This window comes from Amblyomma maculatum, chromosome 3, assembly GCF_055883805.1.
Source record: "Amblyomma maculatum isolate TAMU_Amacu chromosome 3, ASM5588380v1, whole genome shotgun sequence".
NCBI classification, from domain to species: Eukaryota; Metazoa; Arthropoda; class Arachnida; order Ixodida; family Ixodidae; genus Amblyomma; species Amblyomma maculatum.
In genome coordinates this window covers 116,472,270-116,489,138 of record NC_139346.1, presented here as the reverse complement: position 1 = coordinate 116,489,138, position 16,869 = coordinate 116,472,270, and the positions used below count along the sequence as shown (strand labels likewise).

The 16,869-nt window shown below is 47.2% G+C and overlaps 1 protein-coding gene and 1 pseudogene across 1 annotated transcript in view; both read right to left on the bottom strand.

Annotated features, from left to right (window-relative positions):
* LOC146195769 (uncharacterized) overlaps positions 1-7,352 on the bottom strand; it is a 60,042-nt gene extending 52,690 nt beyond the window's left edge. The window contains exons 1-2 of the mRNA XM_084596858.1: positions 7,215-7,352; positions 5,552-5,635 (exon numbers count right to left, since the gene is read on the bottom strand). Coding sequence (XP_084452984.1) covers positions 5,552-5,635; positions 7,215-7,352 — 222 coding nt within the window. The remainder of the gene's footprint in view (positions 1-5,551; positions 5,636-7,214) is intronic.
* Positions 7,353-14,721: 7,369 nt separating this feature from the next.
* LOC146195768 (uncharacterized) lies at positions 14,722-15,757 on the bottom strand (annotated as a pseudogene).
* Between the last annotated feature and the right edge of the window lie 1,112 nt (positions 15,758-16,869).

Genomic DNA, 16,869 nt, shown 5'->3' with positions numbered 1-16,869 from the left:
TCTGCTCGAGAGCAGTGGCAACGCGTTCGAGCTTTGAAAGACAGAATACGGTCACAAGACCTGCCATACAAATCGCTATCGATTGTTGTCGTCTTGAATTCTGTAGCAAAAAAGAAATAATGAAAAGTGCCGTCACTTTGCGCTGTGCGCCCACTTCACTATTTTTGCATGTCATTGATAGCACGGAAGCAATGCAAGAAATCGGTAAAAGTGCTCTTGTCACCCGTAGCAATCAGTGTATTTCTTTCGGCGGCCCAGCGAGGAAAGATTCCAGCCAAACTGAATCTATAGGCCCTTGCAGCAGGTGGTCTACCGGCGAACAATCCGTCCTCAAATATTGTTTGGGCGTAAGAAACAACATTATCGCTCACTCCTCGACTTCATTAAGTCAGCAATCCTTTTTATTGCGAAAGCAATACTACGACAGCCGAAGCGAGACCTCGGGTGGCCGCTGCTACGCCGTGAAAAGGCGTAGCTAAGGTCTCCTAAAACAAATCAGTCTGCCATGATATTTGAATTCACGTTACCCCTTATGCCACGGGCAGGAGCTGCCAAATCGGGTCCTCCTTTCATGTGGGAGGGCGATATCAGATTCTGCCTGCCAGAACCGTTTGCATTCTCGTTACCCCTACGACACGCAGTCACGTTCATACGGCTTGGTTGAAGCGTGACTTTATATGTGGGGGCAGCTTGCGTTCTCGCGTCAGGCCCTAAAAGTATGAGCTTAAGCGTCCCCAATAATGTAGCACCTTACACTGATAGAGCGTGATTAGGGGAATAATACAGCAGGCGAAAGAAGCTTCCGCCGTTGCTTTCGCAATTCAACTAGGATTAAGCAGAGCTAAACCGCAACTAATTTTTTTTCTCCATTTATCATTCCTTTTATTTCATTGTGAGAAACCCCTTTATGGCCCAGACAATACACGCAAAGTTTAAAATTGACGGTGAGAAAGGTCGTTAAGCATTACTGTACATTATTATTTTCTGGTTTGGTTTGGTTTGGTTTATGGGGTTTAACGTCCCAAAACAACTCAGGCTATGAGAGACGCCGTAGTGGAGAACTCCGGAAATTTCGACCACCTGGGGTTCTTTAACGTGCACTGACATCGCACAGCACACGGACGCCTTGCTTTTCGCCTCCAGCAAAAAGCTGCCGCCAAGGCCGGGATTCGATCCCGCGTCCTTGGGAACATTAGTCGAGCGCCGTAACCACTGCGCCACCCCGGCGGGGTATTGTTGTTTTCTATTATTCTCATTCTTTGAACACGGGCAATGAGAGTAAAAAGAAAAATGGGCTATAACAGTGAAGATACGTTATTGCTGGATTAAATATTAAACTAGTGCGAGCACAGTGTGGCCGAAAAAGAACGTGCTCCGGAAGAAAATTAGAAAGCGCTGCACAGAAAATATACTTTGTCACGCATCGTCAGCACAGTTACCAAGAGCACGTATTTCTACTTGTTTATTGGGAGACACTTAAAAGCGAGGCGTTCAATTTTAGACAAAGTTTGCTCCACCATTTTTTTTTTCTCTTATTTTGATTGCGCGAACTCTGCTACGGCACTACGTGGTACTAAATAAAAGCTTGTAACAGTGAAGACCAGGTGAAAAGACGAGGCCGTCGATAAGACGTTACTTTATCTTGAACTTTGCTAAGGCAGGTCTAAAAACTTGATTATGTGTTATTCGGACGAATCGGTTTCAGTAGGGCTCTTTTTCCAATTGAAGTAATTTGCTCTTTATTATTCCCACTTACAACAGACATTCACTGTTCATAAAAGATAGTACAGTACTTTAAAGGTAACTATGAGTACGGAGCCATTGAGGTTCCGAAACAATGGATAAACACAGAGGTGGCAAGAGCAAAGCGTTTGTATTAAGTTTCTCCTTTCGTCAAATCGTGAGAGCGGGCGGGCAGGAGCTCAACTTCTTCAGTATCCGATAGCTGATGCCGCTACTAGTACACATCTTTTCCTTCCTTTTCGAGTTGTGATTAATAACCATTTCTACTACTACTAATACTACTACTCTATTGCAGAAACTGTACCGAAGCGTTCCAAAATTATCTACTTACAGCGAAGCAAGCAGGCCTTCGTGACTGCACATGGAAGAGGCTGCTTTCTCGAGCAATTTACGTAACTCTTAACATAACGCTAACGCTGGAATGATACAAACTTATTTTTATCGCAGACGCAGTGCCATAGGTCCACTGGGTGTGGACAATTCGCGACATGCAGGCTCACTAGAGTTGAGTTCAAATATACGATGCATAGGAAGTGAATGGTGATTTATCTACAGTTCACAACTTAGTTAGCCTGACGTCATTTTAATGCACAAGCCGGATCACGTCACGATGTTTTATATTAACTGCGCCTAGACAAGCAGGCCTGTTCACTATTTTCAAAACCATTTGAAACTCTAGAAATACGAGTGTAACGATAGCTACTACTAGCCTGAAGGAGAGCAGTCCTCCTAACCGAAACGTCGCCCAGTTGAAACGTTTTAAAAGAAATTCTTTAACCAAGCTTTCAGTGTTTTGCAATCTCGCGCCACTCCTGCTACTTTTGAATGTTCTGTGAATATGCGCTTAAAGTCCAAGTTGCAACTAAGATGAGTTCTTTCGGCTCTGGTGCACCCCACTGAGGGGTTCAAGAATGGTGACATCATGGGCGAATTATTTGCGCAGCGGGCCTTCGATGCCGAGGATGTGTCTATTTAGCCTCAGTTCTTAAGCACACGCACAAAAAAAAGACACCGACGTACTGCAATGTTGTATGTTTACATCTGAGACACGCTATGTGGATCGCTACTTGTCGCACTTCGCGTCGTGAACTCACCACGAGCACGGGAATCGTCATCTTGGTCGGCGAAGCTCCTAGAGGCGTGAGCCGAAGTCCCGGCCGACGTCGGCGCTTTTCAACGCACGGCGACACGGAACGTATGCGGGGGGCGTGGGGGTGCACCCCGAACGAAGAAGTCCCTCTTCTTTTCCTCCTGGGCGCTTCAAGCGAGACCGGGGCAAGGTGAGATGCGCTCTCTCGGCGATGACACCCTGCGCGACCGCGGCTGCTTCCAACCACGGCTGGCTGCACACGCTCCTCTCCCTGCGTCTACACCAGCACAGACTCCGAGACGACGACGACGACGACGACGATGCACCAGACTTGGGGGCCGGCGCTGCACTGGCCGCGTGGAGGTCCTCTCGCAGCACCGGCGAGTTGGGGGGTGGGGGAGGTGGTGGCGTTTAGCTCTCAGCGAGGCCCCCTTTGGCTTCTGGCGGTGTTTGTCGCCGGTCTAGATACACCGCAGTTCCGGCCAAGATTCGCGCAAGAAAGGGAAGCGCGCCGGAGAAGAAAGGGAATTCACGGCGCCAGGTGAAAGAGTTCAGGTAGCCGCCGTGCTGCCAGAGGAAGAGAGAGTCGAAGTCCGCGCAACGTAGCCGGCAGCCGGGGCGAAGGAGAACAAAACGCGCTCGCAGGAAATCAAGGCGGTCAAGAGCAGTTCTCCAGAGCTAAGAAGGAAGAGGAGGAGGAGGAGGAGGAACAGGAGACCCGTTGGTGAGCGGCACGCGTCCGCTGCACCGGCTTCGTCTTGGTGCTCCCTCGCTTCCTGGATGCCCGCTGCCACAGGCGCTTTCCGTACCTGCGCAGCGAGACCCTTCTCCTCCTCTTATTTACTTTTTTTGTCGCTTTTTTTATTCACTTCAGCAGCAGGATCAGAGACCGCATGAAAGTATTTAGCGCAAATAGAGTGTGAATGTGGGCCCCAACGCTATAACGCAGCGATATCTTTTTTTTTCTTCGCAAAATTGTGACCACCATTCCGACGATGTTCTTGGGGTGCACAAGAAGCGAACAATTCTCGCTCTTTAAGACGGGCCAATTTTAAGTGAAAAGCCGGCGTAGTAAGGTTAGCGAAATAAAGAGGTTGTTCCTGGTTCGTGCCCCATCATAAAGCAACCGCTTCCGGCTTTCGTAAGGCAGGTGTGTCTGATTTATGTTATGATTTTTTATTGGTGTCGCATATGTCTGCAACTGCTAAACATACTGACCGTCCTCCATCGAATTACGTAGCGACAAGGCAGGTAACTCAGACGTAGCTGGGAATCATGTATTAAACGAAGAAATCGATGTGGCACAGTGCAAATATGTGCGGCGAGCGGTTCTGAGGACAGACAGACAACAGCATATTTTTCACAGTAGTCTCGTGAAAATAGCGCCTGAAGTAAGACGTGAAAGAGTTTCTTGTAGCAGTACTACGCCGCAGCTCCGAAGGAACAAAACAAGAGGAGAGGAAAGGAGGCGGCATTGCTAAGCCTTTATTTATATAAAAAAAGGGAAGGCTTGTTAGCATCGATAATTTCAGGCTATTTCGAATAGTCGCATGACAAAGGAGGGGAAGGAATGAGATGAAATCGTCGAGAACAAAGTATGATGGCGATGCCTATTTTGGATTAGAGTAGTTGTAGCTTTTAGGAAGAGAATGTTCCAAAGTGCACCTACTGGGTATTTGCAAGCTTTATTGTAGTCCCAGTCCACTACATGAATCCGCGCATAGAGTCACTTGCTTCTTCGGGCAAACGCCTGATGATCTGATGAATGGATTTGCACGCATTATTGTTGAAGTAGTTCACGTCGCTGAGACCAAGAGTAGCCGGAATAGTTTAAGGAGATAACCGGTGCTCAAGAATTGAGAAGTAACCCACAGCAGTGATCTTTCATTCGATGCTTAAAATTCCCTCTTCAAGGTGCGCAGGCGCCTCCCTTGCTCATCGGGCGACCGGCCATCTTCCAGTGGGCTTGATCTTTAATTAAGCTAATCAAGCCAAAGGTTTTCCCTCGCCTCCGTGGTTTTCTTGAGGATGCATTTTACTACTTGAACTCCCTTTTCGGCCAGCTCGTTGGATCGAGGAAACATAGGGTTTGACGTAACATGTTTGAAGTGATACAGCTCGGCGAAAAGAGCGAATTCATGACTGGAGAATTGTTGGTCATTATCTGTGCATACCTCCATCGGAATTCCGACTCGAGCAAATATCGCTCCAAGTTTCTCGATGACACGGGCTGCCGTTGGATCGCGGAGCTCCTCGACATCTGGATGAGGTGGTATACATCGGAATATGTCCACACCTACGCGGTACCAGGCTTGAGCTGGAATGGCGCGTATTATCAGTGTCTCTGATGATTGGTTATAAGCATACTTTCTGCAGGTTGAACAACTCTCAATCAATGATGCAACGTCGGCGTTGATGTTTGGCCAGAACACAAGCTGTCTTGCCCTTGCTCGGCATTTAGCAATTACAAGGTGCCCAACATGAATGCGTTTCAACGTCTCGGCACGCGCGCTTCTGTAGGTACAACCACCTTCGTTCTCTTAAACAGTATATTCCACCCACTACTGTAAGTTCAGCAGCCACAGATCTCAGCGGACCTTCAACCGCGTTCCCGTTTGCAATGTTTTGCGCTACCGCTTTCAGAGAGTTATCGGATGCAGTCCCACGCGCAAGTAGTGCAGCTATTCGGTCGCACACGAGTGCGGAAACAATACTGACTGCATGAACTTCCACGTCTCTTGTGTCCACGCGGCTGATGTCTGCAGGATCCAATGACCTTGACAGCATGTCTGCAAACTCTATCTATTTTTCGGGAACAAATGTTAGAGTATAATCATATTTCAGAAGTCTCAAGACCTTGACAGCATGAAGGCTACGTACTGAGACATTCTGAACTACTGTAAGGGGGTACGAATCCGCTATCCGCCGCCTCATCGGGATCTAAAACAACAAGAGGCAGTGTACTGGCGAAGACTGCAGACAGGAATATTCCCTAACCTGCATATCCTTAGCAAGATTTACCCGTCGCAATATCGGGACACCTGCCCATGGTGTACGTGGTAGTAAACCTTCGTTATACCACATCACGTGGCAATGTAGAAATAACGTTAGCTTTCGTAAAGACCCGAGTGCGGAACAGTGGGAGAGCCGGCTCTCCAGCGGCGACCTGGGTTGCCAACTAGGTCTGATCCAGCACGTCCAGCGAGCAGCGAAGCTCAGCGGAGCCCTGGATAGGGGCACCGACCCTGTGAGAAGAAGGAAGATGGACCTCTTCTGCTACTAGCACAAGACCTTCCTAGAAAAATTAACGTATTGCCTATCATATTCTATCAAGAAAAACCGTTGCAATCTGGGTGGCACGTTCCCCATGGCATTTTTTTATGTCTATCAGCGGCTGATGTTGGCTCTCAAGCAAGATGGGCGACCGTATGTAAAGTGGTCAAACTTCTCACAGCCAAATACGAGAGCCATCAGTTCTTTTTCTATCTGTGCATATCGCTGTCAACACCCGGTCAGTGCTTTGGGCGCCACTGGCCTCCAACTTGCGCCTAGCTGCTGCAGCAGAGCTGAACCGTTGCCATTCTGTGACGCATCTGACGTCACATTTTTTCTTACTGTGGGTCGAAAACAGCTAGTAATGGTGCCTTGGTGAGTGCGTCGCATATATCTTTTCCACTCTCATGTTTGGCTGTTCATTCAAATACGAAATTTTGCATTAAAAGAGAGCGCAGCACTGCCGTTTGCAGGGGTAAGGATGACCAATACTTGCTGAAGTAGTTTACCGTACCGAGTAACCTTTGCACTCCCTGTTAGTTTTGTGGTTTTGGCATGTCCCTTACGCTTCAGACTAGCGTTGGACTAGGACTTATTTTTTCGCTGCTGATCACGTCACCCAAAACTCCTCTTTCTTCGACGCCAAATTTGCATTTTTCCAGGTTGAATGTCAAATTTGCAGCTTAAGTTACTTTTAGCGCGCCTCAGTCGTTCGTCGCGGTAAAAACCCAAATGAGAACATCATCCACGTACGCTCGTACACCACGGATATCTTCGAACACCTCATAGAGCACCTTTTCAAATATCTTGCTAGCGGAAGCGATCCCGAAAGGAAGCAGGAGAAAGCAGTACCTACCGAAGGGCGTTGCGAATGGGCATACGTTCAATGAAAGCTCATCAATTGGCATTTGGTGGAAGCCTGCATTCGCGTTTAGACAAGAAAAAAATTTCGCTCCCGCCAACTTTGTCTCGATGTCTTCCCGACGCGGCATTTGATAGTGCTCTCTTTTTAGGCTGTTGTTAATCCTCCTAGGATCCATGCAAACCATCATTTTGCGGTCTTTCTTACGGGTCGGTCTTTCTTAAGGGTGAGGAGTAGAGGGCTTACCGAGTCGGTCAGTTCGCTGACCTTCCTGATGATGCCTTCTCGCTCCATTCGTTGTAGCTCAGCACGCAAAGGCTCTTGCAAAGCGATGGACACCCTTCGAGCAGCTTGAAATACGTGCACAGCATCTTCACCGGCCATACTGACGAAGAGCAAAAACTTCTCGGCAAAATGAGGAAGACTACAACAGCTTATCCAATCAGACAACAATGGGATGATTGAGTCCGAGACAGGAGCTATTTGCTAGACAGTGCTCCTTATCGGGTATATTCAGGTACGAATTTTTTAACAAGGCACGATATATGCAATAGAAAGTTTGGGACTGAGTGCACATTTGCCTCGAAAATAGACCTCTTTTTTTTTTTTGTTTTTACAGGGCAATGCTTAGGACTAGGTGAACGTATATCATATGCTAAAATAAAGAGAGATATACGCCGGACAACGTATGGGAAATGGCTCATCAGTGACCGTTCAAACGTTGGTCAGCCTTGTGCAAAAAGAAGCGAACGGTAATCAGAGAGACAATTGTATCCTTACGTTGCGTTTTAGGGCTCACTCGCAACGCAGACATACACGTGTATACACAGATGAGGTTCTGTGCCTAGCACCTGCTCCTATAATGACTCTCTGACATTCTAAAAAATTGAGCAACAATCGTAGGTAAGCACACTGCTCCCAGTGCTGATAGCATTCCTATGCTATGCTCGCCTCCCCTTTTTAACCCGCTGCACAAGATGAAGTTATAAAGTAAAATGTGAGAAACAGGCATGCCCCGCTGCGGTGGCGCATTGGTTTCGTCGTCGAGACCATGACAGTGACAGGCTAAAGAGATAAAGAACAAAACTGAAAAGTGTAGAGGGACCAAGCTATCTATTTTTGCAAGGGCCACAGTTTACAACCTGTTTTTTATCAGTAAGCTCTGGTATGTTATGAGCACTGTTCACGGTTGAATATTCAGAAGCTGCACAGGAATTTCCCTGTATTTGTCTGGGCGTCTGAATGGGAGAGCTGCAGCCGGACTAGCTTGTTCAGACAAGTAAACGATGGTGGGCTAGGATTGGAATTGGACCAACTGTTTTTGCAACAACTGGTCAGTCGTTTTATTTATTTTTTTTTTTTAAGAGACACGACTGACACTTTCTTACGCACCGTATGCCAAGTCAGATTGAGGCGGCTGCTACCGGAGTGCGTTGTTTCAACTGAAGATTTTTCCGCAGGGATTAAGGGCTTTTATAGAGACGTCGTAGCAAGTGTTCGGTTCCTTCCAGCGTGGTTTTCAAGTGACTATTTGTCAACAGTACAACGAAAGAAATTGTACCGTGCATTGTGTGACATTATTTTCCCTGTGCCTTTGCACAGGGCCTTGTACGATGGAGGCTTTAAAAAGGGTAAAACGAATGCAGGTGACGCCAGGAGCAAAGACCTTTTTTTTTAACTTGCACACCGGTACCTTTCCGGTAAAAGCATTTTTGGAAAAAAAAAAAGGAATTATTCATATCCTGGGGATCACACTGTTTAATATGCAGGCAGCCAGAAACCATAGACAATGTTTTTTTACACTGTTGGGAAGGAGTATATTTTTGGGATGTATTGCAAAGAACGGTAATGAAAGATTTTTCGCTAGAACCGCATGGCATTCGGTACTTATGCGTAGAAAGTGATGATCGGGTACCATTTGATTTAATTATGCTCATGGGCCTCCACTGTATATGGCGCTCAAGAATGGCGGGTTACCATTGCGATAAAGATGCACGGCCTGCCAGAAGTTTTCGGGAAAGCATGGACAGGTTTTTGACAATCCAGAAAGCTGCAGCAGAACCTCTCGAGTGTGTCATATGCAAATAGCGTATATAAATAACATTTGCGTGATTTTTGTTGATTGCATTTTGTTCTCGTGAAATGCAATATGTCAAGACCAGGCAATAAGGAAAAAAAAAAAAAAGACGCGGTGGCGTCTTGGTTAAGACGCCCGACTACTGTGCCGGGGCACCTACCTGGGTTCGAATCCATCCACCGGAGGCTGCGTCTCGATGGGGGTGGAGCAGAGAAGCGTGCATGTTATTGTTGTTGAGGCTGTGGGAAGAAGGAAAAGAAAATGCACGGGCCTGCTACTGGCTCTGTAACTGAGCCACATCCGCTGATTGATTTGATTGATTTATAGAAAGGGAAAAGCGCGGTAACTGTCTGACGTTTTCTGCGGACACCTCAACCGCGCCCTAAGGGAAGGGAGGGAGGTGAGAGTAAAAGTGTAAAGAGAGAAAGGGGAGCCATAGTGGAGCACTACGGCGTAATTTCGACCACCTGGAGATCTTTAACGTGCGCTGACATCGCACAGCACACGGACACTTCGTTTCGCCTCCATGGAAAAGCAGCCGCCGAGGTCGGGTTCGAACCCGGGTACTCCGGCACAATAGTCGGGCGTCTTACCACTGCACCACCGCGGCGGGGCGTTTTCTGTGGACACCTCAACCGGGCCGTAAGAGAAGGGAGGAAGGTGGGAGTGAAAGTGGAAAGAGAGAAAGAGGGGCCGTAGTGGAGGGCTACGGAGTAATTTCGACCACCTGGGGATCTTTAACGCCACATCTGCTGCCTCGTGCGAACAAAGTAGAGAAGAAAGAAAACGAAGAGGGAGATAAAGACGCGCGCCGCAACAGCCGTCGTCCACCACCTAAGTGGTGGCGGGTGCAATGCGGCCAACAACAGATAAAAAGTCGGTGGCTGGCTAGCCTCCGCCGCGAGCGGCGTTGACCTACCGTCCCAGCCCCGTAGGGCTAAAAGCATCCACCTTTCCGCGTTCATGTGCTGTGCGATGTCAGTGCACAGTGGAAGGCTGTGGAGTAATTTCGACCACCTTGGGATCTGAAGGGTGGCTGTTCCTCGCCTTACGGGGCTGGGACGGTAGGCCAACGCCGCTTGCGGCGGGGCTAGCCAGCCACCTATTTTTATCTCTTGTAGGCCGTCATTGCACCCGCCACTGCTTCGGTGGTAGACGACGGCTGTTGTTGCGGCGCGCATATTTCTTTCCCTCTTCTTTTTCCTTTCTTGTCTAGTTTCTCTTCTGTCCGCACGAGGCAGTGGAGGTGGCTCAGCTACAGGGCCAGTAGCAGGCCCGTGCATTTTCTTTTCCTTCTTCCTAAAGCTACAGCAACAACATGTGCTGTGCGATGTCAGTGCACGTTAAAAATCCCCAGGTTGTCGAAATTACTCCACAGCCTTCCACTGCAGCACCTCTCTCTCTCTCTTTTACATTTTGACTCCCATCTTCCTCGTTAAAGATCCCCAGGTGGTCGAAATTACTCCGCAGCCCTCCACTACGGCTCCTCTTTCTCTCTTTCCACCTTCACTCCCACCTTCTTCCTTTCCCTTAAGGTGTGGTTGAGGTGTCCACGGAAAACAAGTGAGACAGTTATCACGCCTTTCCCTTCCTATAAATCAATCAGTCTTTCTCTCTCTCTCCCTTTCCGTATGGCGCGCTCAAGTGCGAGGTGGTGCCCCGCCGGGGTGGTGCAGTGGTAAGACGCCCGACTACTGTGCCGGAGTACCCGGGTTTCGGACCCGACCTCGGTGGCTGCTTTTCGATGGAGGCGAAACGGAGAGGCGTCGTGTGCTATGCGATGTCAGCGCGCGTTAAAGATCCCCAGGTGGTCGAAATTACTCTGTAGCTCTCCACTCCGGCTCCTCTTTCTCCCTTTCCACTTTCTTTCCCACCTTCCTCCCTTCCCTTAGGGCGTAGTTGGGGTGTCCGCAGAAAACAAGTGAGACAGTTACCGCGCCTTTCCCTTCCTATAAATTAATAAAAAAAAAAGGTGCGGGGTGGGCTGGTGACGGTACTCGTACTCCCCAGAAGGGGCTGAGGCAGGCAGGTCAGCGCCTCTTGTGGCGGGGGGCTAGCCTGCCGCAGAATTTTTATCTGTTGTAGGCCGTCATTGCACCCGCCACCGTTTTAGTGGTGGACGACGGCTGTTGTTGCGGCGCGCGTCTTTTTCTCTCCCTCTTCCTTTGCTATTTTCTCTGCTGTCTGCAGCCCCGCCGGGAGTGGTGCAGTGGTAAGACGCCCGACTACTGTGTCGGAGTACCCGGGTTCGACCCCGGCCTCGGCGGCTGCGTTTCGATGGAGGCGAAACGAAGAGGCGTCCGTGTGCTGTGCGATGTCAGCGCACGTTAAAGATCCCCAGGTGGTCGAAATTACTCCGTAGCCCTCCACTACGGCTCCTCTTTCTCTCTTTCCACTTTCACTCCCACCTTCCTCCCTTCCCCTACGGCACGGTTCAGGTGTCCACGGCAACAAGTGTGACAGATACTGCGCCTTTCCCTCCCTCTGAACCAATTACCTTTTGTCTGCACGAGACAGCGGAGGTGGCTCAGCTACAGAGCCAATAGCGGGCTCGTGCATTTTCTTTTCCTTCTTCCTACAGCCACAACAGCTCAGGTGTCCACAGGACAAATGTGACAGATACTGTGCCTTTCCTTTCCTTGACTTCATTATCATTTCATTTCATTTATTTTACCCTCAAGGCCCGAGGAAATTAAAGAGGGGTGTGGTAGAATACTATAGAGGATATATACAGTGCAATAGATATGCAGTTATGTACAGGGTGTTGCAATTCTAATCATACAATATTAACTAACGCGGAACAAAAACGCTGATGATCAATGATGGAAGCAGTAGTTCCGGAAAGGTGGTTCCAGTCCTTTGCTGTTCGCGGGAGGAAAGACTCGGCTGCCCCCATGTTTAGTTTTAAAAAAAGGAGTACCGATTTTATGTGAATGATCAACTCGTGCCGAAACATATGATGGGAGAGGTATAAGATCGCTGCGCAGGCTGGGGTTATGAAACATTATTTTATGAAGTAAACAAAGACGAGCGTACTTTCAACGACTAGCAAGAGATGTTAACTGTAATGTACTCCTCATAGATGTTGCGCTGGCGGTGCAGTTATAGTGCCGAAGGATGAAACGTGTCGAGTTATTCTGAATTAGTTCGAGGGTGCTGATTAGGTTTTCAGTAAAGGGATCCCAAATGGATGCAGCATATTCCAACTTACTGCGAACTAGAGATTTGTAGAGCAGAAGTTTAAGTGAGATGGGAGCAGAAAAAAGTTACCACGAAGGTAGCCGAGAGCGCGGTTGGCATTGTTAATTACGGAAGTGATGTTAAAAGACCAAGTTAGATCCCTTGTTATGTAAACGCCTAAACAGCGGCATGAAGACACTTGTTCATGTTCGATAATATTAAGATGATAAGAAGTGGGCTGTGTCGAAATGCGCGACACACGTAGTACTTTACATTTGGTTATATTTAGTTGCATTGACCACGTGGTATACCATTCACAGATTCCGTCAAGGTCTTTTTGCAAAAGAAAAGTGTCGTTAGAGTCATTAATTTCCCGAAATATTACGCAGACATCTGCAAATAAATGAATCTTAGAAGAAACGCAAAAAGGGAGGTCATTAATATAAATTAGAAACAGAAGGGGCCCTAGGACTGAGCCCTGTGGAACCCCAGAGAGCACGGAAGACAATGAAGAAGGAATGTTATTATCTAGTACAAATTGTGTTCGGTTACAAATAAAATATTCTAACCATGTTAAAACATTGGAGTGAAGATTTAGCTTGCCAAGTTTAAAAAGAAGTAGTTTGTGACTAACCTTCTCGAAAGCCTTCGAAAAATCTAAAAAAAATACAGTCCGCGCATGAACGACGATCAAGAATAGCATGAAGCTTGTGCGTGAAGGTAAGTGATTGTGTCTCGCATGAAAATAATTTGCGAAAGCTGTGTTGAGCGTTAGTGAAGAAGGAGTTCGATTCAAGAACGTTAACAATGTTAGTGTATAAGATGTGCTCAAAAATCTTACATGGAATACTGGTTAGCGATATTGGGCGGTAATTAAGAGGGGTATCTGTACTATACCTGACTTGTGCAGCGGAACCAACTTCCCGATCGTCCAGTCCGCTGGAAGCTCAGATGTAGCGAGTGACTGCTGAAATATTTTGGAGAGGATGATTGGAGAAATAAAGTTCAGTACTTTTCAAGAACTTCGCGTTAATTAAATCAGCACCAGGGCTTGTAGAAGGTTTAAGATTTTCTATTTATTTTTCTATCCCTTTGGTCTCGACGTCTATCCCTTGGGTCTCGACGTATATTGCATCCATCATTGAAAGTCGACACTGTTCTACTGAAGGAAACGTGATGTTAGGACAAAGTACAAAATTACGACAAAAAGTTTCATTCAGAATTTGAGGACAATCAGTATCAGCGATAGTTGAGCCATTTTCATCTAACAGTGGAATTGACTCATTTTTATCGGGATTGATGGTACGCCAAAATTTTTTGGGATCATTTGTAAGCATGTTCGGCAGAGTGTGCTGTAGGAAGTGAGCCTTTGCGTTTTTCATTGCCAATATATACACGCTATTTGCCGCTTGATAATTTTCCCATTAAGAAACAGAGTTAGATTTTTTAGCAATGCGATAAAAGCGTTTTTTTCTGTTAGAAAACCTTTTTAGGTGAGCGTTATACCACAGTGCATTTTCATGAGTTGTAATGGTGCGTAGAGGGATATATCTTACTGTTCGTTAATTTTAGCAATGAAAATGCTCCAATTCACTTCCACCTGGCGGTTAATGAAATCTGGTAAATATACATCGACAAATGAAGCTAGCTCTTCATTAATAGCCCGAAAATCAGCTCGGCTATAATCACGTATACGCTTGATTTTCTTGTCAGCATTATTCGATGGAATGCAGAAATTAAAAGAGAGTAGAGAGTGGTCACTTATGCCGGGCATGCAGGTCAAGTGAGAAATGAGATCAGATGGGATGTTAATATCAAATCTAAAGTGTTAGCAGTGGTATCTAATACCCGGGTTGGTTGCGTTACTAGTTGGTAAAGGAAAAAAAGTGAACAAATGTTCAGGAACTCATTGCCTTGGGACGATGGGAATGTTTTAATAGTTGATTCTAAAGACCACGTCCGCTCAGGAAAGTTAAAATCACCCAACAAAGTAATGGGTGCTGCAGGATAGCGCGTAACAACAAGGTTAAGCACATCATGTAGTTCTGATGTGAACGTGGAAGGATAGTTAGGAGGTCGATAGGATACACCAAGAACGTACTTTTGATGGTTTAGTTCCATGCATGCCCAAAGAGATTCTAGGTTAGTTTGCAGAGGAATGTGATAGGACTGTATTGATTTAGATATAGCCAGCAAAACACCACCGCCTGGTCGCAAAGTGCGATCGCATCGATAAACTGAGAAACGGGATGAGTCGTCAAATATCTCCCTGTCGTGTATGTTAGGATGCAGCCAGGTTTCTGTTATTGTGATAATATGAGCCTAGCACGTGTCGACAGCGGAATTAAACAATTCACGTTTATTAAGAATGCTTCTTGCATTCGCCAGGAGAACATTCAGTAGGGTCGAATATTTCACAGAATCACAAACGAGTCACTTAGGACTGGTGGGTGGAAGGGACTGTGATGAAATAGATGGACCAGCTGTTGGCAATGGTCAATGCACATTTTCTACACAAAAGGCATGCTGGCTAACTGGCTCGGGTGGGGTACAAGAAAGCACAACCAAAGAATTTGAAACGTGATCCCAATCGTACCGAACGCCATCAATAAACATATGGTCAAAATGCAGCCGTACCCGAGAACCGTTACTGCGAAAAGAAGCCGAGGCGTCCCAGAGTTTCTGTCGAATAGACCGCACCCTAAGCGAAAAGTCCTCCGTAATGTAAATTTCAGAGCCTTTTAGTTTTGAAACATTCCATACATTGATTTTATCTCGAAAATCAAACAGTTTCAGAACAACTGGACGAGCCCTACCACTGCGCTTTTTGCCTATCCTGTGGCAACGTTCGATTTGAGGACATTGAATTCTTAGTTTTTCTTCAAATAACCGAGAAACAATGCCAAGCAGAGTGTCACTGGTTTCTTCTTCTTCCTCAGCCTGGCCATGCACAATGATGTTATTGCGTCTTGAACGATTTTCTGTCATCTATTTTTTTAATTACGTTTGTGATTGTACTGTTAGTTTGAAGAAGATCAAAGCGCGGCTTTTCGCGTTCGTGGCCAGAAGACAATTCAAGCGCTGGTACGCGAGTTTCAAGAGCATCAAAACGAGCTAAGAACTCTTACTTGATATCGTTTACATCACGAGCAATTTTGTTCCAATTTTCAAGCAGTTGCGAAAACATAGAAACAACGGAGGTGTCTGAAGCTGTATCATTTCCAACAACGCCTAAACCATCATTTGCCGCAGGCGCGGAACCAGAAGAACCATTTCTAGAGCGTGTTGCAGGCCTATCACCTGACCTGGCTGACAAGGTATTTTTCGCTGGCGGCCCAGGATTAAGCTCGACATCGCCACTTAACAAGAGACGACGACTGAAACAAAACTAAAGCATGTGAAGCTGAGGCAAGACTGCGTGGGCAAGGTAACAGCAGCAAGAAGCGATCGTCAGACCGGACACAATACGCATGGGGAAGATAACATACCTGCACAAGAAACAAACATCGGCTAAGCATTGCGGTGTTGCCGCTGTCACCAAGCCCACTGAAGATACAGTCCAAGTCCCGTGATTTTATATCCTTGGCAAGCGACGTCACTGGACTACTGCCGATGATGACATGGTTATTCGACAATGATGATGGACCAGCCAGGAGCATGAGTGTCGATGGACGTGCAGACGGACATATCTTCACTATCGCACAAGGGGGCGATAGGATAGTCCGAGTAAAGAAAAGATCCTGCATCCACGCGCACCTTGCTCGTCGAAGGGGAACCTGTAGTTACTACGATGCACCCCTCAGGCAGCGCAGAGGGACCTAAGAACGGTGTTACGATGACGCATCCTTGGCGCTTGTTTGTCGAAGGGAAAGCCGTATAGTTACTGCGATGCACCCGCCAGGCAGCGCAGGGGGACCGAAGAACGGTGTTACGGTGACACATCCCAGGCACTGCACAAGAAACAAACAACGGCTAAACGTTGTGGTGTTGCCGCTGTCACCAAGCCTACTTAGTTGCAGTAAACAGACAAAATTCCCCAGGCGTAGAAGAATGTTTTTTTTTTTTTCTGTTTTTCAAAACCTCTAAAAACAGCGGCCTACTTCAGTTATTCGCCCCGCCGTGGTGGTGCAGTGGTAAGACGCCCGACTACTGTGCCGGAGCTGCCGGGTTCGAGCCCCACCACGGCGGCTGAGTTTCGATGGAGGCGAAATGAAGTGGTGTCGCGTGAGCTATGCGGTGTCCGCACATTAAAGATCCCCAGGTGGAAATTACTCCGTAGCCCTCCACTACAGCTCCCCTTTCTCTCTTTCCACTTTCACTCCCCCCCCCCTCATCCCTTCCCTTACGGCGCGGTTCAGGTGTCCACAGAAAACAAGTTTGTGAGATTCTGCGCCTTTCCCTTCCTGTGAGCCAATTATTATTACTTCAGTTATGAGCCGACTGCGCTCACAAGTTTTCTAGGAAATTCTTTCGCAAGTATTGCACGCAAAGGCTTACATTCGTCCTCCAGTCACGCAAACTCATTGACATAACCAGTTCGGACACAGGAAAGAATGCTCAACGATCGACAGATCAACACGCAAAATGAAGCCTTGAATGCACAACACAAGAAGCATTTACGCAGAGGCAACCAGTATACCTTGA